This window comes from Pinus tabuliformis, chromosome X (assembly GCF_031772625.1).
Source record: "Pinus tabuliformis cultivar Carrire ecotype Pingquan chromosome X, CPIR1, whole genome shotgun sequence".
Lineage (NCBI taxonomy): Eukaryota > Viridiplantae > Streptophyta > Pinopsida > Pinales > Pinaceae > Pinus > Pinus tabuliformis.
The window spans coordinates 1,675,699,533-1,675,723,227 of NC_142308.1; the positions used below are offsets into that span (position 1 = coordinate 1,675,699,533).

Here is a 23,695-nt window from a genome sequence, read left to right on the forward strand (position 1 = left end):
GCGGTTAATGGACACAGTGATGTGGACAAAACAACCAAGTTCATTGAACAGATCCAAGAAATTCACCAGGCAGTGCAGGAACAGTTGAAAAGAGCCAAGCCAAGTACAAGGCAAGGCATGATAAGCATCAGATGGAGCATAGCTTCCAAGTTGGTGATCAAGTCTAGCTGTAAATCAGCAAAGAAAGAATGCAAGGTGAAGGAAAGAAGCTGAAGCCAATAAGGTATGGGCCTTTCAAGGGACTTGAGAAAATTGGTGAGAACGCTTTCTGCCTTGATTTGCCAGCTTACATGCACATCTATTCAGTGGTAAATGCAGAAAATTTAAGACTGTTTGAACCTTCATTAACTAAAGATCTTGAAGATCAAAGTCAATTTCCTTCTATTGATTATCTGTTTCATGCATATCTTAATTAGTTGCAGGAAGATATAGTTCTAGATAGGAAGGTGAGAACTACGCATAGAGGGGATGTTGAGTACCTTAGAATTGGACTCAAAGGTTCAAAACCAAGAAGCGCACGATGGATGGAAATTGGACAAGTGAGGGAGCTATCTCCTCACTTGGTTGATGCTTAAAAACCAACTTTTGGTGGTCCTAAATCCTTTTTAGTGGGAAGGCATGATCCAAAATGGATCCAAATACCCTCTAAGTCTTTAAAAATCATTTAAAAGATCAAAACAATCGCATGGGAGGAACACTTAGAAACATCAGAAAACACTATCAGCAGCCAAAAACACCAAGAAACAGTGGAAAATAGGCTTATCAACGGTTAAAGGAGTGATTCATAGTAGCAATTAGATCTGGCTGATCAACAGTCTAGATCTGGTTGGCAAATTGCAATCGGCAGTGGCAAGGGAAGGCTATCGGTGGAGACCACACGGGATATGCGACAGCGATCAACGGGGTCAACGAGGACCGTCGATCAAGTGCGCAGATCGACGACCCACATTGCATCGCAACATCGCCTCGGCAAACCACAATAGAGTGCTCACAAAATGGCCCAGGGTTATCGTGATATGCGATTATGATCAATCGCATCACGATATCACAATCGACAAACACAATGGAGCAGACAATATATATATATATATATATATATATATATATATATATATATATATATATATATATATATATATATATATATATATATATATATATATATATATATATATATATATATATATGTGCGATGCGATAATTGGACCCGATGGGAATATAAATGCTATTTTATAAGATTTGAGATCCTACAAATGGAATTTTTATTGTATTTTCTCGTATTTCGTTTATTAAACAAAATACAAGGGGAAGCACCAATGCAATGAAAACCAGACCTGAAAGGGTTTGGGAATGAAAATGTATAATACAACAAATTTGCCCAAAGCCATTTCTACGGGATTTCTAGTGTTTTAACGTATTTTCAAAAATACAAAGGGAAACCATTGAATGGGAAATTGTGACTTGCGATAGTGATTGAGGGTGGACCCGATAGGAATATAGTTCGAATTTAAGGACATTTAAAGTTCGAAAAACTGTGTTTTCATAGATTTTTCCCGTGTTGAATATATTTCTATGTGTAAACAGAGAATGACCATTTTGGGGATTTCAAATGCCAGATGGACTCTTTCATTGTAGAACAGGTGGCCACCTCCCCTAAAAACATTAGCAATGATTATTTAATGCCCAGAAGGGGGATTCGAGCAGACAGAGGCTAGGAGCCAAAAAGCCTGAGAAGAGGAAATGATCAGTCAGCGCATATTGATTTTAAAGCCACAGATTGACAGAAAACATTGCAAGCAGTGCTAAGATAGAGCAAAGACAGAGAGAGAGTGATAGAGAGAGTCTGTTTACTTAGGAGGCTTGAGGGGTTCAAGAAAAACTCTTGTTGTTGTATCTGTTGTGTGTTGAGACTCAAATTGAGCTCATACTATCATAAAACTCAGCTTCTGAAGACATAATAGAGAGGCCACCATTGAAGGCTAGACCAGGAGATGTAGCCTAGGAGTTTTGGTTGAACTCCATATTAAACTTGTTGTGTTTATGTGTGTTGTCTATTATGTTTCTTTAGCTGCTTCACTATCTATGTATTTTGCAATCTTATCAATCCATTGCACAAACTAGCATAGGCATATCCATGCACATGAGTCTATAATACCTTAATAAATGTCTTAGATCTCATTTTCAAATCAACAACTCCTCTAGAAAGACATCAGAGAATTCTAAAAGGAAAGGATATTGTTCAAAGGATGAAAGATCTCCCTCATTTATAACCATTACAGCATACATTTGACATCGTTTCCTAAGAATTCTCTTCATCTGCAAGAATGAGATAAGTCTTAAAGAAATAGGTCTCTTTTCCCCATGGATAACCATAGATTGGCCCTCATCACTCAAAAAATGAAGTGTTTTGCTTCGAAAACTAAGCACAGCCCAGTGGGCTTCAAGCCAATCCATCCCAATTATCACATCATAGTGACCAAGTGGCGTCACATAAAGATTCACATTTGTGACACACACTCCCAAGTCTAAAGGGCACTCTTGCACTAAGCATTCAACCTTTTGAGATTGCCCTGAGGCCATCTGAACCTGATCAAAATCATTTTGCTCTATCGCCACCAATTTACATTTCAATAAAGCATTAGGAGAAATAAAACTTTTAGTTGTGCCAGGATCAATCAAAATAGTAACAACCATACCATTTATCTTACCTGATGCTTCAAGCACTGTAGACTGATGCTCGACCTGGCGATTTTTCACAACTACATGAATCCTATGGGCTCTGCCCATATCTCTAACAGTGGCTTGTTCCTGCTCTAATTGTGCTTCAGTCTTCTTTTCAGGGCAATCTCACTCATAATGAGGTCCTCCACAAGTCCAACATCCATTAGTGGGAGCAATTTTCATAAATTTGACCCTTTTATTAGGTGATTCTTGAGTGCGAGCATTACTTAGTTGAAGATGTTGCCTTGGGTTATTTCTTTGGTTCTTAAATGTATGATTCTTTTGAAATCCCTAATGATCTGAACCACCTAACTTATGTCTTACATATTCTCCTCCCCTTTGAGGAGGTTTCCCATGGAATGATAGATTTGGGGTTTTATCCCCCCCCTTTGTTCCCCAATAATTCTTCCTCTTTTATAATTTCTTGTTGCACTACCTCATGCAATTTAGTAGGCCTCAAAATGTGCACCTTTTCCTTTATAATAGGATTCAATCCATACAAACACTTATTTACCTTGAGGGCTTCAATATTTAGATGGGTAGCATATATAAGCAACTCCATGAATCGTGCTTCATATTCAAGGATTGTCTTAGTTCCTTGCTTAATATCATGGAACTCATTCAATTTCCTCTCCAAGTATTCAGTAGAAAGGTACTTTGCTCGAAATTCCTCTTCAAATCGTTCCCATGTCAAGGTAGACATGGAGTATCCCAATTGGGATTCTAAGTTCCTCCACCATAATAGTGCACTCTCCTTAAGTTGGTATATAGCCAACTTTGCCTTTTGGTTGCTAGAATAATTCCGCAACTCAAAACATAGGCGCATGTTTTCCAACCAAGCTTCTGCTACCTCCCCTTTTGTGGTACCCTTAAATATAGGAAGCTTAACTTTTTCCAACTCTCTATGTACATCTCCATCAGATGGTATTTATTGCCTCTCTAATTGAGATGAAGAACCAAGCATTGAAGGATTTCCCCAACCCTATTAATCAAGACTTCAGTCATCTTTTGGAAATATAGCATCATATCCCTTACTTCCTTGATGGATATTTGCTCAGATTCTTTATCTTGGGGAGGTGGAGATGAGACTTCCTTCCTCCTCCTTGATGTTCTCTCCATGATTACTTAACCTGGCCAAGGAAAAATTTAGGTAAGTAAATAAATATTAGTAGGCAAGCCCTAGGTCCTAGAGTTTTAACTTGGCTCTGATACCATATGTAAGGTCCCACCTTACCAACCATCAGTATTATACTAAGGCTGACTCAAAATGTGATTTAAGTTTGAAAAGTTAATGCAAGGTTATATATCTATATTTTTATTTTTTGTTTTTATTGGTATTCTTTACACTACATACTAATTTCTACTAACTAACTAACCCATGGTAATATTAAACTTCTCATTAAGGCTACCGGGTCATGGTTCCTCAAGATCCAAAACTTACAACCATAAGTCTTAAAATCACATTTAAATGATAGAGTCTTTAGTGGGATAAATAATATCAATATTGACAAACAACAATTTCCAATAAGCTAATTGTTCATTCTATTTCAATTAAGAGTGTTTAAGAGTGACTAATTTGATTTTGTTCTAGATAATATGCCTATGAATTCTTTGGTAAAACAAAGGGAAGAAAAACAAGATAATGCAACTTCTAAAGGAGTGGTTTCTAATTATTATGAATTCATATGTGAGCTAACAATTACAACATTTCAACTAACCAATTTGCCTTCCATGGATTTTTAATTCAATGGAATCATCATGCTTATTCTTTGACATAATTCTTCAATGGTTGTAGCCATCTATGAATTGTCTATAAAAATGACTAAGTAAATTTAGGATTTGCAACCAAGGTGTTTCTGGAAATATCTCAAAGAATAAGCATGATGATTACATTGAATTATGAATCCATGGAAGGCAAATTGGTTAGGTGAAATGTTGTAATTGTTAGCTCACATATGAATTCATAATAATTGGAAACCACTCCTTTAGAAGTTGAATTATCTTGTTTTTCTTCCCTTTCTTTTACCAAAGAATTCATAGGCATATTATCTAGAACAAAACCAAATTAGTAACTCTTAAACACTCTTAATTGTAATAGAATGAACAATTAGATTATTGGAAATTATGGTTTGTAAATATTGATATTATTTATCCCACTAAAGACTCTATCATTTAAATGTGATTTTAAGACTTCTGGTTGTAAGTTTTGGATCTTGAGGAACCATGACCTAGTAGCCTTAATGAGAAATTTAATATTACCATGGGTTAGCTAGTTAGTAGAAATTAGTATGCAGTGTAAAGAATACCAATAAAAACAAAACATAAAAATATAGATATATAACCTTGCATTAACTTTTCAAACTTAAATCGCATTTTGAGTCAGCCTTAGTATAATACTGATGGTTGGTAAGGTGGGACCTTACATATTGTCAAACATATACTATGCAAACTTATCTACAACTGTAAAAAGAGAAGGAAAGACCAAATTTATGCTATTAACATGTTTTCATAAAAATCATGGCAGCCTGAATGCTTCAGCCATTAAGACATGATGTAAATCAACTTGCAATGAAATTGTACAAAAAAAAAACTTACATAAAATAAACTACAGTTATTGCAAAATTCCTTCAACATTTAGTGTGCAGCATTTGATATACATCTAAGTTTCAATCAACAATCAAATAAGAAAAACCATGTAATGAACTACAAAAAGAAACACAATATAATGTTGTCAACATACCTGGCAGTGAATTTATACAACTCAAAAAAATGGGAGTATGCTCTAGCTCCAATGAGAGTATGCTCCAACTCCAATATCCTTACCAACTCATTGTGAACCACTCGGTTTTCCTCTCAACCATATCCAGGAAGAACTTCTCCCCCTAGAACCCCGAGCTACAAAATCTCACAAACAGTACCAAAAGACAACAGTAGAGAGATTTGCAAGGCAAACTAAGGAAGAAAATTTTCACTTCCTCTCAATACCACTCATGGCCAACCTCAATAGCTAGAGATCTTAGGGTTTTAAAAATAATTTCAGATTTATTATGGAAGCAAATGGATACTCTCCATATTTCTCCCTCTCACTATTTTCCAAGTCTCTTCCACTCTTGGCCTCCTCCTCCCTAAGTGAGAATACATGAGACTCATATATAGGAGCAGCCAATTCTTGTCATAAAGGAGGAGTAATATGAATGCATTGGATTCCATTTAGAGGAGTGTAACTTATGCCATTAAGGAGAGTTATGCCTTAAAGAGAGCGTAAGATGAATATTTTATGACATATTTTTAATGAGTGAAAAGGAATATGCCATTCTTCGATAAGTGCATAAAATAGAGTATAATGAATTATTTAAAAGAGAGAGAGAGAGTTACATAGAGCTATGGGAGTCATGAAGGAGATGTGTGAATTAATTGAGGAGATAAAATTGACTTGTAATTCCTTTTTAATAATAATATAATAATAATATTAATAATATTGAGGATTTAATCAAGATTGACCTATTAGGATTGATTAATGATAAGTTAATTTGTTTTTACTTCAACTCCACTTGATTACCAATTTATGTAAAGTGATTTACTATTTTTGTAAAGTCGTGCTTGAGATGTTGGACATGACTTTCTATTTTTAGAAATTCATTCCATAATTGTGAGAATGAAATTTTATTTAATGAAATTCATCGTTGAGTGGTATTTTAATTATGCAGAATACGGATTCCGCACCCCTATTTCATGCATCTCCATGCCTTAGTAGATTGAGGACTTTGTGCCCTAATCTACTCCAAAGATCTAAGATTCCACATCTTGATCTTTTTAAATATTTAGGACTCCGCGCCCTAAATATACAAGACTCCACATCTTTATCTTTCTTGGATTTAGGACTCCACGCCCTAATTTCCATGCCCTCTCATCTATTGTGCTTTGAACTTGCGTTTCTCCTTATGTTATTGATTGTGAGATTTTACCCACCTGATGGTTCCCTAGTAAGGCCTTGTTCAAACACCTGCACACATTACAATCTCATAGATCAAAGGAATCAAATGAATTTCATAATGAAATTAACTTAATCACACTTTACCGAGAATGATGCATGACTTCCATAGTCATTTTGAAGAAATGACTTCCACAGTCATTCATAATTGAGCATCCTTGTTGGAAAATGACCAAGTACTCTACCACATCCCACTTAGTACAATATTAGACATATATAATCACACAAATAATGTATCATCCATAAATCATAATGAACCATCTATTCCACATAACCATGAGAATCCATGGGTATATGTGTCTCAATCTTAGATTGCCATCCATGTCATACACCTACTTCATAAATTAGATACAAAAAAAAAAAAAAATGTATAACATTTTACTTAATCAAAACCATCTAATACAGATAATCAATGATGCCACATATAAGAGGAAATATAACTATATAAAACATTGTTCCCCAATCCAGTGATCAATATGTCATACATAAACATAAAAGGAAATGTAACTATGTATTTAAAACATTATTCCTCAATCAAGTGATCAACCTATCATACATATATAACCCTTGATAGGAGTGACAAAACTATACTAGAAAAATAGGACACTACACCTACCCTGTTTGGCATTTACATCAATAAGCTAGAAGGTTGTTTAGAGGAAGCAGGATGTGCTGGCACGATCTTAGCTGGGATAGTCATCATCCTTCTTCTCTACACTGATGATATTGTTCTTCTTGCAAGGTGCCCATTTGATCTTGATAAGTAACTTATACTTCTTAACGATTTCTGCTCTACCATGGGTATGATTGTCAACACTGACAAAACAAAAATTATGATTATCAAATCCAAGAAGGACACTTACGCTAATTTTATGTATGACAATAGTAACTTGGAGGAAGTGTCTTCCTACAAGTACCTAGGAATTGATATTCATCACAAGGTCAACTGGAACTATAGCATTGAGAAAAGGATTAGTGGGGGATTGAAAGCTTATTTTGGTCTTGAAAATAATTGTAAAATGGAAAACCTCGTAATGTGGGATAGAAAGAAGTTCCTCTTTGAAACTTTCGTCACTCTGGTTATCTTATTTGGATGTGAGGTTTGGGGTTGTAGCATCTCTAGAGAATCTTGGAGAAAGATTCAGCAAATCCAAAAGTGTTTTATAATGTATAACCTCAAAATTAAAAGCAACACACCCTATCCTATTCTCCTTATAGAAGTGGGTCTTTCCCCTATCGAGAGCTTAGCTATGACTAGGCTACTGTTGTACAAGCACAAACTCAATAACATAGGAGACCATAGACTTCCTAAGCTAGCTTTAAATTCCAGCCAAAACCACCGAAGGCTCAAACGAGGTTGGTATAAAGACACTAGGGCTTGGTTAAACCATTGGGAGATCGACGAGAATGTTGGATTGCAAAACATTAATAACATTAAAATATTGTTACTTCGAAGTTCAAAGAAAAAATGTGGTGTGAGAAAGATTTAACAGCTAAAAGAAAATTAAGATATTATAAGGAGGTCATCAACCCCACCCTAGAAGATCAAAAGTATCTCTCTGTTTTAACTAGCTCAAAGAAGAAAATTAATATAGCCAAGATTAGAATGAACTCTCATGAGCTCCATAGTGAAATAGGTCGTTCGGCAGTTCCTAAAACACCATGGATGGAAAGGTTCTACCATCTTTGTGAGAATACGAACATCGATAATGAAAATCACTTCCTCTTGGAGTGCCCTGTGTACAACCAGATTAGATCTCATTTTCAAAATCTTTGTTGCAATACTGACCTTCCTAGCCTTTTACGTTGTCAAACTTAAAATGAGCTCGGGAGGCTTCTCTCCAAGCTTTTTGAGGATAGGAATAAAATCTTAAATCAAAATAAATAATTCGTTTCTTTAGGTCCGATAGACCAAATTTTGGTCTCAGTGGATGTTAACCATCACCATCATCATAATTTTGTATCTATAAAATTATTTACATAAATAATAATTTCAAATAGATGCAGATGTGATAGGTTTATTTGTTTTAATATTAATAAGGTAAAAAGTCTAAATAAGTTTATTTTTCAAATTTTCAAATTAATTATTATTTGAATATGATTATGTAATTGTTGATAGAATTGTGTTTTTCTATTATTTAAATTGTATTTTTAAACATATAAACAAATTTATTATTTTGAAAAAATATTTTTTAATTATTTTTAAGTCAAAATTTTCAATCAAATTTTCCTGGTCTTGCTATTTTGAAATCACAAATTTTAGTTATTGACATTGCTTAATTTGATATCATGGATTTTTTTTGAGAAAATTGTTTTATGCATTTAAAATGTGAGGTAAGTAATGTAAAATTGTGACTACTCAAATGATATAAAATTAATAAATTATTAGAGTTACAAAGCTTGATTACCTCAATAAAGAATATATATAATAGAAATATTGGTAATGATTTAGGTGTTTGTAATAATCAAATAAATTAATTGCATTTTAATTTGATAATATTGAAAATTCAAATTGGTATTTATTAAAGCATCGTCTAAGTCTTTTAAGATTTGTTTTTTTCTACAATATAATTTTTGGCAAAATCATGATTTTTTGTTGTTTAAGATATGTATTTTAATGCATAAATGGATTCATCTCTCTAAAATCTACCTAAAATACTTGAATTATGCAAATTTTACAACTAAAACTTGTAATTCCAACAAATCTAGACCAAATTGACAAAAATAATAAAAAAATATAACCTAGAGAAAACTAAAATATAGAGGACTTAGACTACATTTATTAACATCAAAAATATACTTAAATTTAATTTTCTCTATCTCATCAATTCTTTCTAAGCGCTCATTTTCTTAACATTGAAACTCTGAAAAAACTCCCTAAGTTTCTAAAATGGTTCCCCTAGGACATTTCTTTCCCATTCCCAAACTCCCATTTCCTTGATTCCGAATTTCTAAAAATATTTCCTGGTTTCTAAATTGTTCCCTAAGGATATTTCATTCCCATTCTAGAATCCCACAAATGTGGAAACAAGTTTTAAAGATGTCAAATAGTTGTATTGAAACTTTGAATAATACATTAAATAAGAACTCAATATACATATCACTTATGAAAATTAAACCTGAATCTAATTTACTCATCCCATAGCCATCTAAAATAAATAAAATTTTAAATACACATATTAAAAACAAATAAACATATATATTTATATAATTATAATTTATCATAATTTATGATTGTTATATATATATATATATATATATATTATAATATACTAATAATGCAAATAGATAACATATTTCACATTGTTAGTAGATAGTTTATTTTAATATATTTCGCATTGTTAGTAGATAGATAGCATGTATTAGGAATGTTATGAAGTTATATATACTTATAATAAATTTATTATATTGTATGTTTATTTTTAATAGTTATTAAAATAGGTAATATTCATTTGATTAATATAATATTTAATTAATTGCTAAATGTTTATGTTTATTTGTTTAGTATTTTTAAATTTTTTTAAGTAGAGAATGATTATTTTGTTTTCTATATCATTATAATAATTTAATTGTAAAGTTATTATTCATAAATCGATGTCTGAACTTTAAATTGTTATTATTATTAAAAATGTTATTTTATATTAGTGAAAAAAATAATTATATTATTATTAAAAAAGTTATTTTATATTAGTGACAAAAAAATATATAATAATAAAAAAAAATATATAATATAATCTATATATTTATAATGTCATTAACATACTTAATAATTTTATGGTTTGAAATAAATGTAAATATGATATGCTTATCTTTTTTTAAATGTTGATAAGGTTAAAATATAAACATTTTTTTTTTTGGATTTTTCTATGAATTATTATTTGCTTATGGTTATTTAATGGTGAGTAAAATTATAATTTTCTATATTGTATTTACTATTGCTTTAGAATTACGGAATCCTCGGTTTTAGTTATTGGCATTATTTAGTTTGGATATCATGGAGTTTTTTAGGGAACTAATTTTTGTATCTATAAATGTGATGTAAGCACTATAGTTTGAATGTTTGTGTTCTAAACATTTTTTTGGCACTTTCTTCAATTAATTTTGCTTTGGCACTTTCTTCAATTAATTTTGCTTGACTACGAAATTATGGAATTGTAAATGTTAGTTATTGGTATTGTTTAACTTTAATATCATGGAGCTTTCCAGAAAGATAACTCATGTATTTAAGAATGTGATATATTTAAAGTAGAATTATGATTCAATATATACATTCAAAAATATGATGTAAGCAATGTAAAATTTAATTTTAATTTATGCATTCAAAAATGTGATTTAAGCAATGTAAAATTGCAATTTGGTATAATGTAAATAGTGTCAAATTGTGATTGGATGTATGTATTCGAAATATAATATAAGCTATGTAAAATTAAGATTTTTCCAACAATTATGTAATTGTTTTGGCATTGTTTAACCTAGGTATTGAGTTCCACGGAGTTCATTCATGCATTTAAAAATGGGATGTTAATAATGTAAATTGCTATTTGATTTATGCATTCAAAATTGTGATATAAACAATGTAAAATTGTAGTTATGCTAGTCATATAAAATTAATCTTTAATTTATATATCTAAAAATGAAAAATAAATAATGTAAAATTGAAATTTAACCTAATGTGAATATTGTAAAATTGTGATTTTATTTATATAATTTAAAATATGATACAAGCCGTATAAAATTAAATTAAAATTTTGCTCACAATTATATAGTTATTTTGATAATAATTATTATATATTATTTGATAATAATTATTATATGAAATTAAAATGCCCACCATTATGTAATTATTTTGATAATAATTATAGTATGAAATTAAAATTCCCACCATTATATTTATTAGAAAAAATATAACATTTAGATTGTGCAATCTTAACCACTAAAATATATTTTTTAAATTTCTACTGATATTTTCAACAAAACTGATTATTAAAAAAGGGATAAAAATAAAAAAATAAGAATGTTAGGGCGGTACATAGATAAGGAACGAAGAAGGTAAGGGGTGGTTAGGTCATCCGAACGTCAGCAACACTGGAAATTAAGAGTGAGTACAGTGAAAGCAACGGGGGACGTCAATGTCAATCAAGAGAATGATATTTTAATTAAAAAGTCCCAAACTCGACGCATATAGACGTCACGAAGAGTAAAAGGCGTCCTGGTTTGGAGCCAGTTGTGACCCTCTTTTTGGAGGAGTATCAAATCAGGTGCGAGTCCCGAGGTGTGAGATAGCGCCCCGCTCACCGTTCCAAATTCCAAATTTTTATAATGCCCACTCCAAATTCCAACCCACACGACGCCCCGACCGCCCGGTCAAAAGCATGCGAGCCGTGCGCCGACCGCAGCGCGCTCCTTTAAAACTCCCATCATCCCATCCCCTCCCAATTTTTTAATATTTCATATGAGCTGTTTACTACAACGCGCGCACGCATAACAAAATAGCAACACCAGACAAGCGGAGGGAAGGAAGGAAGGGCGGGCAGGGCATATCAGCAGGTTCCATTCGATTAATGCCATCCATTATTCGTTCGCTCTGGAAGCTTTTGCTGCCACTCTCCATCACAACATGATGGACTTGCGCACTGGGATTCCAGCGGATCACGGCCAGCAGAGACAAAGCTGGCAGGTACCCGGGAGGCCTGAAGAGTTTTTCAGATCCAAAATCTCGCATTGCGACGAATCTCGCAACAATCAGAACGCCAATACGAATTTCTACGCGAGAATCCTCGGAGCAATGCCGCCGACGAGCCCTTACAAATGCAATCCGGTGGTCATGGAAGGATTTCAGGTAGATTCTTCCATTCGGGATTCTCGATTAACCCATGACGGGATCAATCGCAACCCGCCTCCATTTTTGCAGTCCGGGCTAACCCTCAGTTCCAATCACAAAAATCTTTCGCTTTCCACGCACGATGCCAACGCTCAGTCGAAGCAGATGTCGTTGCCCGAGATCTTGCAGTTAGCGGCCGGGCGGAACCGAGCGGCGGAAGAATCGAAATATTCGAGCAATCCGGAGGCTTTTCCTGCTGCGGCTTTTGTTCTTTTTGGATACTCGGGAGGTGCGGCGCCTCCTATCACTGTGGTGCTTGAAGGCCGATCGATTTGCCAGAGGATTTGTCTGCAAGATCATGCAGACTACGATAGCTTTGCGCAGGCACTCAGAAAAATGTTTGAAGATATTGTGCTCATGCCCGACGGTACCCATGTGGGAGAATCCATCAACTTAGCCAACGCTGTACCAGGCTATGTGATTGCTTATGAAGATATTGATGGCGATCTTCTGCTTGCCGGTGATTTATCATGGAAGTGAGTAAATGAAGATTTTTACAGACATTTATTGATGAAAGTTTGTGGTAAACTGGTAAATTACTTGTTGGTTGATATATCTAGTGAACATTTCACTCATTTTCAGCGAACATTTCACCCATCTGCATATACTAGTAACCAGCGAACACTTCACGTATCTGTGAAGTAACCAGCGAACACTTCACTTATCTTAACCAGCTAACTCTTCACCTGTGAAGTGTTTGCTAATATATTCAGTGAACACTTCATCCATCGACATATACCCAGCGAACACTTCACTCATCTTCAGAAACATAAAGCGAAATAACAATTAGGTGAAGTGTAAGAAAATCAAACATGTTAAAAAAAACAATACACAGTTTACCTGAAGCTTTCATCAGCATCGCCTTCATAACCTATTCTTACCCTAAACCTAAAGCTTCTGAATATAATTTTGAATATTGCATCATAATTTTTTTTTCTTAGATTTTGAATGTTCTTTATTGGTTTTTTTATTGTGTGTAGGGATTTTGTGAAAGCGGCAAAGAGAATTAGGATTTTGCCCGCTAAGAATCCGAGAAGGCAGATGATTGGATAAAGTATACCAGACCTATAATAAACAGAGGATTGGGTTGCGTACAATAGCATCCATACACGAGTCCTGGGAATTTTCTTGTGGTTTTTGCCCTGTTTTTCTGTCTGGCCCTCTTGTCGTCAAAGCGCCTTGTGGATAAAGCCTGGAGAATGTTACGAAATGCCAGAGACTGTAAATATTCCGTTTGTACGAGTTGTGTGGCTTTTATAAAGTTAGTACCAGCATTGCTCGGTTTCACAGCACACCAGTTTACTAGTTCAATAGTACTAGGCCTATATTGTGTGCCCTACCTAGTTCAACAGCACTGGGCTCATGTTTGTCAACATGACTGGGTTCATATGTGTGTCCTGCTGCTTCGGACATATTGTAATTTCTAATAGATCTTTCTCCTTTATTATTATGTGTTCAGTTATGAAACCTGCTTATCTGAACTTATTCAGTTACTTATATGAACTTATTGAATAAAGAGACTAGCAAATGTTTTCAGAGTATTGGGCATTCAACTTTATTTTGTAAAATATATCAGAAGATCCTTCACAAAATTGGAAGAAGTTTTCTACGAGACAGAAGTCCATGACTCTTGCTTTAATGCTCGCCAGAAGGCCCGGCTAATGTGTTCATCCCAAAAACCTGGTGTTCACTGCCAATAAATACTTTGGCTCTAATGCCGAGTAGTAGTTAGAGTGTTGTTCTTACGTATACTTGAAGAAACATATTGCAAGGGTTTTCTTTGGTGGGACAGGGATTTAAATTGATTTGGTAGGGTGGTTAAGGAAATTTGTCAGAAGTTAAAATTGGATACATTTAAAAAATTATTGCAAGTGAGTTGGGTCAAATTATAGTAATATAGATGTTTATAGAATTTTGGATTGAGGGCTTGTGAGAGATTATTAATTCACATCCCCATAAATATTAACTCTAAACAATTAAAATTAAAAAAAAATGAAAATTATTTTGTTTAAGATGAGATTTTGAAGATGGCATTTCGATTATTTTTATTAATGTGTTATGTGAGCACTGCTGATAATACAGAAAGTGATCTCACTTTTACTATCAATATTATTACTGTATATTTGGAAGGTTATGATTTCATATTACTATGGTTGTAGGATATCATTTACTACATGGGATTGATTTTCATATTTAGGTTCACTCATTTTAATTGCTATGCATTTCCTTGGTCAGTTTATGTTGCTGTGCATTTCCTTGGTCAGTTTATGTATATTTGGAAGAATTCCATATCCTTATGCAGGTAGGATACCATTCATTATATGAGATTGATTTTCATATTGTAGGTTCACTTATTTTAATTCCTGTCCATGTCCTTGGTCTGTTTAGTTTGTGGTGATGTTTTTGAATATCAAGCAGTGGATTATGCTGACCCTTTCCTGCACTGTTATTGTTTGAGGATTCTTTGGCTGTTGAGGAGTGATATATTCTTCATTGGTATTAAGCTGTTTCAGGGTTCTTTGGCTGTTGAAGAGTGATATATTCTTGATTGGTATCAAGCTGTTTCATTCTTTCAGACTTGGAAATTATTAACTTTCAGACTTCAGTGGGCTGTGTACTGGGTTGAATAGTTCTCAATATAAACTCACTTGTATAGTGTATGAAGCGTATTGAAAAGTGTTAAACGAGTTTTTTTATAATGACCAAATTATTGGTTTTATTTTACACTCCTGGTAATGCATAAATTTTGGCCAGAGGAGGTCAGTACAGATAATGAGGCTCTTTGAGATTGCGTATAAATTTTGGCTTGAGAAGGAGGTCAACAGTACAAAGTTAGGAACAATGTTGTTTCCTCGCACTTAATTAAACAGTATTTTGTTGTGAGAGAGCCATGGTATAAAGAGTATTAAAAGAAAACAAGTTCTGCACGTCCGTTAACTGGGAGATTTAGTTTGTCTACAACAAAATAGAAACTGAATCTTTGACAGTTTTGAATAAAGTCGACCTATCGCATACAGGGATGTTTACTGTGTGTAATAAAGGCCCGCACAGTTTATTGCATATATTTCTTGTGTGGTGTCATCGATGCTATTTTCATAGCAAGAAGAAAACTAGAAGAAGCCGGACAGTCAACCAAATGCCGTTCAGAGCTTCGGATACATTTTCTCTAGCAGCTTCTAGAATATTCCGTAGCGACCATGACTGTGCCATGCTCATTAAACTGTGGATCCAGTTATGGGCTATTCTATCATCCGCATTAAACTGTGGATCCAGTTATGGACTATTCTATCATCCATAGTTTCTCATACCTCGGTGGCCACTAACCTGAAAATTAGAAAACTTCATACCACTGATTCTGTAACGTATAGCCTTCAAAGTCCAGTATTTTTTGATCTGATCACCGCTTCCTTGTCACCTTGTTAGCCACATGTCGTTTCAGGCTTCCAGCCAATTTTGATACTTCCTCTATATTATCTTCGTGCAGTAACACAATTCGAGGAATGGATTTTTTCAATTTGGTTTTGCAATGCCCGCTGCATTCCTCCAATTTGTCTGATTGACTTGAAAAAAGTTAAACCATTAATTTCTTTTAATGAGATCGTTTTAAGTTGAGATTTACCATTACAACAAATTGGTATAATGACATTCGTAACTTTCAAACCCGTAGCATTATCTTACTTAATACATGTTCCTATCTAACGTGGCGGTTAGTCCAGATGATTCTCATTGCTGCAGTTATCGCAACACTTTCATGGCGAGTTTTTAAGTTGCTCCTACATGTAAATGACTAAATCTTTAATTTTTTCCTGACTTGGAGTTACTTAGCGGAAAATCTGCAACAATTGTAAGGTTTCATGAGAATTTAGATCGGATAATATAGCGTAAGCTTGTCTTTGGATCATTTCCCAAGGGTTATGAGTTTGATTCTTGGGGTCTGGCATCATTGTGGATTTGGTAGAAGGCGTACATAGATACAAAAAATGCATTAAATCAACTAGAGTTTGTTTATAATTCTTATTTAAATGAGGTGTAACGAGGGCTCATGTATTGCCAAATCTCCTTTTGAAAATGTTTCTATGCTTTAAGAGGTACTATGAAATTAAGAGGTACTATGAAATTAAGAGGGATGCTACTATCTCTAGAGTGAAATGTTTGTTTGGAGGGGCTTGAGGGAGTAGGGCATCTTTGGCTTTAAAGCCTCTGTACTTTGAGGTCTTCAAAATAAAACCTTGCTGTTAACAACCTCACGCAATTCCTAGGGCATTCCAAATGGTTAAAATTAAGGAGGTGCCCTCTTGAAATTTCGCACCAGATTCGGAGGATTACCTTTAGCTCTACACTGAATTAGGCCTCATTTGACACTTCAATGGCTTATGGCCATGTACAAAGGATTTATACAAGTGGATTCATACAGTCTGGACTAAGAAGTGCAAAGTCATCTTCTGCTCTAAAGGATTTTTATAGTGTTGTCTGTTGAACCGAAAGATTACCAAATGGCCCTAACCAGTGGGCCTTGGCTATGGGGTAAAGTTAATTTGTTCATAACCCCGGGTTTATGGACTATGATCCCTCTAAAGGAGTCATTACGAAACTTCCAGTTTGGGTTTGTCTTCCAAATTTTCCCACCCATCTTTGGCAATTTTTAGTTTTTCAGGGCATTGGTAATTCCTTGGGTCATTATCTTATCGTTGATCCCTCTCGAGAGAAGTGTGACCTATACACCTACAAAATAATGTGTGGAAATTGACATTAGTAAAGGGTTTCTAGATCAAATAAATTTGATCATTTGACCTAGCCTATGGATTATGAGAATATTGTGTTTTGTCACGTTTGTCTTCAAACTAGCCATTTATAGAATTCCTGCCCTCTGTCAAATTCCATCAAGAAACAACACTTTAGATCTTCAAAATCTAAAAGTTGGAAACCTTGTAACCCACCCCCTATGGAGGACGAGACTTCTTCCATTTCAGATCAAGAGGAGAATGGTGCCAACAATGATATGATTCCAGGGAAACAGGATCAAATTGTCACTCATTAGATTTATGAGGTTTTAGCAAGGATCTCACTACCCCATGCAAACATGCATCTGGTAAGTCAATATGCCTCTTTGGGTATTTTGAAGCGTGTGCATGAAGCAAATTTTTCTGACACGAACATGGAATATCTTCCAGATCTCACCAATAATCTGCAAATTACTTTGGTTAATCTGCCTTATGTCGGTTGGACCAAGGTTGTGAGAAAGAGAGGAAAGAAGAGTCACTCTAAAGATCGTCCCCAAGTCAGGTGATTTTGTTGGGTTTGACAAATCTTTCGTAGTCCCCTATTTTTGGTTATGTCAAATCCATGTCATGTCAAAGTCCTTAGATCGACAACTATTACAACAATGTAATTTTGTTTTTTGTGATAATAGAAGTATCAATTTACAAAAAAATAAATAATATGCAAGTATCTTAAAATTTAATCACAACCTTTCATTAAATGGTGATAATGAAAAATATTATTTTTAATTAAATCTTGAATATACACTTAATATTAAAAAAAAATTAAAATTATAATTTGACACTCTCTTTTCAATATCAACATGTCTATCAATGTAATTCACATTACATATAACGAACTCTTGAGACCATTAAAAACTTACTTTTTGCAAGACAGAAGGCAAGACCTATTTGATTGGTTATGCAAGGCAAGAAGTAATTTTAAACTTACATTTTTTAAAAGTTAACTTATAATTATAAAAGTTATAAAACTAGCCACCCATTTAGCGAAAAAACACTCACATCTCCTTTAATCAAATGTAGGAAATAAATAAAATAAAAATTAGGTCCTAGCCTCCTAACGTAACTATGTACAAAATTTTAGAAAAACTCATAGGTAAAAACTCCTCTCCAAACGAGAGAAAACAACATAAACATATACGAAGGAAGGAGGACTGAAGCTAATCCCCGAGGATGATTTCCTTCACCCTAAGAATAAATTGCAACTATAGAAAACAATGAGATGCCAAATGTTTAGTGAAGATACATGCAACAATGGGAAAATACCCCAAGTTGAGAACACCATCTTGAATGAACCTATGTATGAATTGCATGTGAATCTTAATATGTTTTTTCCTCTGATGTTCCACTAGATTGTGAGAAATGTGTATGGAACTTTAATTATCACACCAAAGAGTAGCAGAAGGATCTTGTTGAATGCCAACCAAACTCTATCATTAAGTATTGAAGCCAAAGAACCTCTTGAATAACAAGAACTGCAGCAAGATACTCACCTTCTACAAAAGATAATGCAATTGCTAATTTCATCTTGCAAGACCAAACAATAGAAACAAAGCTAATGTGATAAACAAAACTAGATGTGGACTTTCAATAGTCAACTAAACTAATAAATATGAATCAATGAAACACACAAGTTGAGAAGCACCTAATGTATATTGAATGTCAAAATTGATAGTACCCCAAACATACCTCAGAATACACTTGGTTGTCTTTCAATGAATCTCAAAAAGATCTTAAGAGAATTGAAAGACAAGTGCAACTACAAAGGAAATATAAGAATGTGTATGAGTCAAATATAATAGATTTAGATGTCCAAATGTTTGAGGCTAAAATATAACTAAAGAATCTACATTTGCAATGAAAAAGGAACATGAAGAAGCCTCTATTAGAAACCTTGAGCACTACTGGGGGGCAGAGGAGGGCGGAATGAATTAATAGTGTGACTTATGAACAATTTTCACCCTTTCTTATACTTTAATTGAATCACATACTTGATTAGAAGCACATCACAATGTATTAGCAACAAATAACAAGTATACAACCACAATCATATGAGAAACAATACTAATGAGCATATAACCATGAGATTAACAATTCATAAACCATAAACCATCAAGACATATAACAACAACACATCAATAAGCACATCACACAAGGACACCAAATGTAAGGTGGAAACCATAAGGGTAAAAACCAATGTCAGTAGATAGTCTTCATCATAGTCCCTTCTATTATCATAAAAATACTTTTACATCGGATTCACTCGCCACCACCAGTGTGCAAGCCACAACTTTCCAATTATGCGAGCCACTACTCACTCCATACAACAACCTGTATGAACTTTGCAGGCCACCACCTATAGGAAGTGATCCGAATAGAAAATGACATCAACCCATGGTATTCATCCACCCATGTTATTCATACACCCATGGAATTTACCCATGGTATTTTAAGTGACATCCACCCATGGTATTTATTCACCCATGGAATTTACCCATGGTATTGTAATCGAAAAAGGCTATAAGTAACAAGTCGCATTTTGTAAAAGTACATATGGTCCACCACAATGTAGCTTTTACAATTATTCTCCATTCTAATAAAAAGTTTCTTTTTGGTTTTATTTACTGCGTGTTCTCTCATTTTCTTTCTGGCATCGCAATTTTTCAGAACTAGGGGGCGTCCCCCCAAGATCCGGATCAGTGGTATCAGAGCAGGTTATAATTCCATGAGAATGAGGGTTTAATTAATATTTTAGTTTCAAAATTTTACAACAATATCCAACCAATTTCATACACGTGTTGCGACCTCCGCAGAGCACTTTCTTAGGCCAAGCAAGAAGATTTTTTTTTTTCATTTTTTTGGGTGACAAGTTTGCAGATTAGATCTAAAAAATTTGGTGCAAAATTTACAACGAAAAAGAACATGTCTGAATTCCTTGCAAAAAAATCAAAAATTCAAAAAAAGAATTGGCCGAGTCAGAGTCTAGATGAGGGAGATATCTCTGATTTAAAATCAGCTATGTTGTAGAACTTTTTTTGACAACAATTGGTGGATGATGAATCTCCTATCACTTTTTGTAGTTTTTTTACAGAGTTTAAAAAAAATGATTGCAAATCTGAGCTCCTCTTGAAAACTCACCCAATTTAAAAAAAATGGTTCGAATCGAAGTTTGGATGTGGGAGATATCGTTGATTTAAAATCAACTATTTTTTCAAAACTTTTGTTACGACGGAACAGTTGCGGCATGAATCTAAGATTCCAAAGTGTCCAAATAAGGATTTCCAACACATGGGAAGATGCAAAATGGTCATTTTGTTTCCAAAAACAGGTTATAATAAATATTTTGAGTTATATATAATGAGCTATGTCCATTTTAAATTGGGAGCAACATTCAGAGTAGGTTCCATTTGGAAACGTGCCCTCCCACCTCACTTTAGTAGGCACCTACTTCACATTCATCAATTTCAGCATAACAACATTCAGCTTGGGTTCTTTGGAGATGTTCCCTCCCACCCCAATCTATGTAGGCACATGCTACTTCATCAACAATCAACATCACGGTTATGGGTCAACCGCACAAAATCCTTGTCATCGAAGTCCATTTGCTAGGCCGCACACTGTTAGTATCACTGTTGGTCACAAGCATTACAAGGTATATCTATCCTTGGATCTTTGTTTGTCATAGTTATGGGTCATCCACAAATCCACACTTCATTGAATTCCATTTGCTAGGCTGCACACTGTCAGTATCACAGTTGGTCACAAGCATTACAGGGTATCTCTATCCTCTAATCTTTGTTCATCATGGTTATGGGTCATCCACAAATGCACACTTCATCGAAGTCCATTTGCTATGCCACACACTGTCAGTATCACAGTTGGTCACAAGCATTACAGGGTATCTATATCCTCAAATCTTCGTTCATCATGGTTGTGGGTTAACCACATAAAACCCTTCTCTTTAGTGGCTCTTCATATTCAACAAAGGCGTCACAGGAGGGAACTTCATGTAATGGGGACTATTGGTTCTTAAGGAGGGAGGAATGTTCCGAATAAAAATGGCATCAACCCATGGTATTCATCCACCCATGAAATTTTCCCATGGTATTGTAAGTGGCATCCACCCATGGTATTTATCCACCCATGGTATTGTAAGTGGCATCCAACCATGGTATTTATCCACCCATGGTATCCATTCACCCATGATATTTTCCCATGGTATTGTGACATCCACCCATGGTATTCATTCACCCATGCAATTTACCCATGGTATTGTAACTGAAAAAGGCTATAAGTAACAAGTCACATTTTGTAAAAGGACAGATGGTCCACCCAATGTAGCTTTTATAGTTATTCTCTGTTCTAATAAAAAGTTTCTTTGTGGTTTTATTTACTGTGTGTTCTCTCATTTTCTTTCTGGCATCACAATTTTTCAGATATTTGGGGCCTCCCACCAAGAACCGGATCAGGAAGTCACGACTCCATCAACTTTACAAGCCACCATCTGCTAGAAGGCACCACTCCTAATAAGTATCTCCTAACCATCACTAAACTATCCAACCACTAGATGGAAGCCACCACTCCCATGTTCTTAGGCCACCACTTGAAAGATGTCGCTACACCCTGAATACATAAGCCACCACTTGCCACACTGAAGGCCCCAACCTTCAAGCACATCTCCTGGACCTCATTTCCTATATTTTCATACTATGGCCCATGTTATAGGTTGTTTTGTCTCATCTGATCAATCAGCCTCCAAACTAGATCATTCACATCATATTCCCCCTTTACATCATCATTGCATAAAGCCCTATGCATGACTCTCTCATTCCCTAGAGTTTCTACCCTAAACTGCATCATCTAAGCCAGTTTTAGGACCAACGCTCCCTGGCCTCTTGCTGGACTGTGTTCACCTACAGGTTGCTCCATTGTGGCCTGCGTTGATCACCTACATGTTGCTCCCCTTTGCACCTACATTGGTTCTAGAAATTTGGGAAAAAGAGAGAGAATCCCAAAGCCTCCATTTCTAGAAGCTTCTAGGATTTGTTGTAACCATTTACCTCAGATAAAACTTTTGCATCCTATATTATCCTACCTTGGAGTTTCCATCCCTTATCCTTAGATCTCATCCTCCCATCAAGAGTGGATCTCAATCCTAATATTGGTAAAACAATAAGAACTGCCAACTTACCGCACTCCTTTATATATTTGCATCCTTCCATATGCAAGGGGTTGGCTTTTGGATGATGATTCTACCCTTATGATGTTGCTGTGAGAGTTACCTTTTCATGCATTTAGGGTGATTGGAGGTGCACATTGTGACAAAGGAAGGACAAGTCAACAACTTGGAGGAGCTCTTCTACAAGATCAACACCTATTTATGGTTGTAACTCACTCCATTTATATCAAAACAAAGAGTTCTTTGTTTTCCTATATGCAATGTCATTATTCCATGTATTTCAATACCATGTTGATCTGTTGAATAGAGTAGATAGGTTATGCTACATAGATCTTATAGTTTCTTGGCTTGTGTTGTCTGATTATGCAGGGTCTAATTTTGGTAGCTGGAGCTAGGATTGGAGCATTCATGGCAAAGAAGGAGTGAAACATACGACATATTCCAAGTAGGTTTCATCCCTTCATCTACTTACTTTAAGGAAAACACTAGGTCCTTTGTCTTTGTGTTGTTCTAGGTTAGCCACCAAACCTGGGGGGATACTTTTGTCTGCAATCGTAAATCCCGAATAACAAATTGTGGACTCCACTGGGGAACTATGCATTCCCTTGGTGGTTATGTTTGCTTTACCTCTTTCATAGACCTTCTCTGCTTTAATCAGCCAAGAACAGACCTAGGAAGTGATTTCATTGAGTCTTATTTACAATATTTGTGTCAAAATCCTCTTTCCTTGGACTAATACACCCTCTGGTCTGCTGACAGAGTGTTTCTACCCACTTGGGCCCTCTCTGTGCCTGCGTTGCAAAGCACTAGTGCCTCTTTTGCACTTGCATTGATCCTTGTTTTTGAACAAAATTTGCCTTGCTTTCTCAATGTTTCTTTGATTAGCCCACTTCTAGATGATTTTCCCTGAGCCTTGAGTGTCTTGTGGTCTCTCTAAAGCCTTCATTTGGTTTTCATTTGTGTGTTATTTCATTTGGTAAGAATTGGTTTCGATTTTTCTTTGTTCTTATCTTTAGGTCACTTGCAAACTTGTTTCGTTTGATCATTGATCGCTTGGGCGAATTGTTGTTCTAGTCCTCATTCTAAAAAGTGCATTTGAATCAGTGATTAGAATTTTCATCTTAGTTGTCCTCATTTTCAAAAAT

The 23,695-nt window shown here is 34.8% G+C and overlaps 2 protein-coding genes across 2 annotated transcripts; one reads left to right on the plus strand and one right to left on the minus strand.

Annotated features, from left to right (window-relative positions):
* Window positions 1-2,181: 2,181 nt before the first annotated feature.
* On the minus strand, window positions 2,182-2,787 carry LOC149146444 (DNA damage-inducible protein 1-like). The gene has a single exon (XM_089452769.1). It carries the CDS (start codon window positions 2,785-2,787, stop codon window positions 2,182-2,184), a length of 606 nt encoding a protein of 201 aa, XP_089308895.1.
* A 9,352-nt stretch (window positions 2,788-12,139) lies between these two features.
* LOC149146445 (uncharacterized) lies at window positions 12,140-14,134 on the plus strand. Its single transcript, XM_089448358.1, has 2 exons — window positions 12,140-13,069; window positions 13,574-14,134. Exons 1-2 carry the CDS (start codon window positions 12,330-12,332, stop codon window positions 13,644-13,646), a joined length of 813 nt encoding a protein of 270 aa, XP_089304484.1. The 5' UTR covers window positions 12,140-12,329; the 3' UTR covers window positions 13,647-14,134.
* Window positions 14,135-23,695: the final 9,561 nt, after the last annotated feature.

What these genes read in the sequence shown, in the direction of transcription:
- LOC149146444 (XM_089452769.1), bottom strand. Translation starts at nt 2,787, where the DNA reads ATGGGCAGAGCCCATAGGATTCATGTAGTTGTGAAAAATCGCCAGGTC.
- LOC149146445 (XM_089448358.1), top strand. Translation starts at nt 12,330, where the DNA reads ATGATGGACTTGCGCACTGGGATTCCAGCGGATCACGGCCAGCAGAGA. An exon ending in GCCGGTGATTTATCATGGAA is followed by an intron (nt 13,070 to 13,573) that starts GTGAGTAAATGA and finishes TATTGTGTGTAG; the next exon opens with GGATTTTGTGAAAGCGGCAA.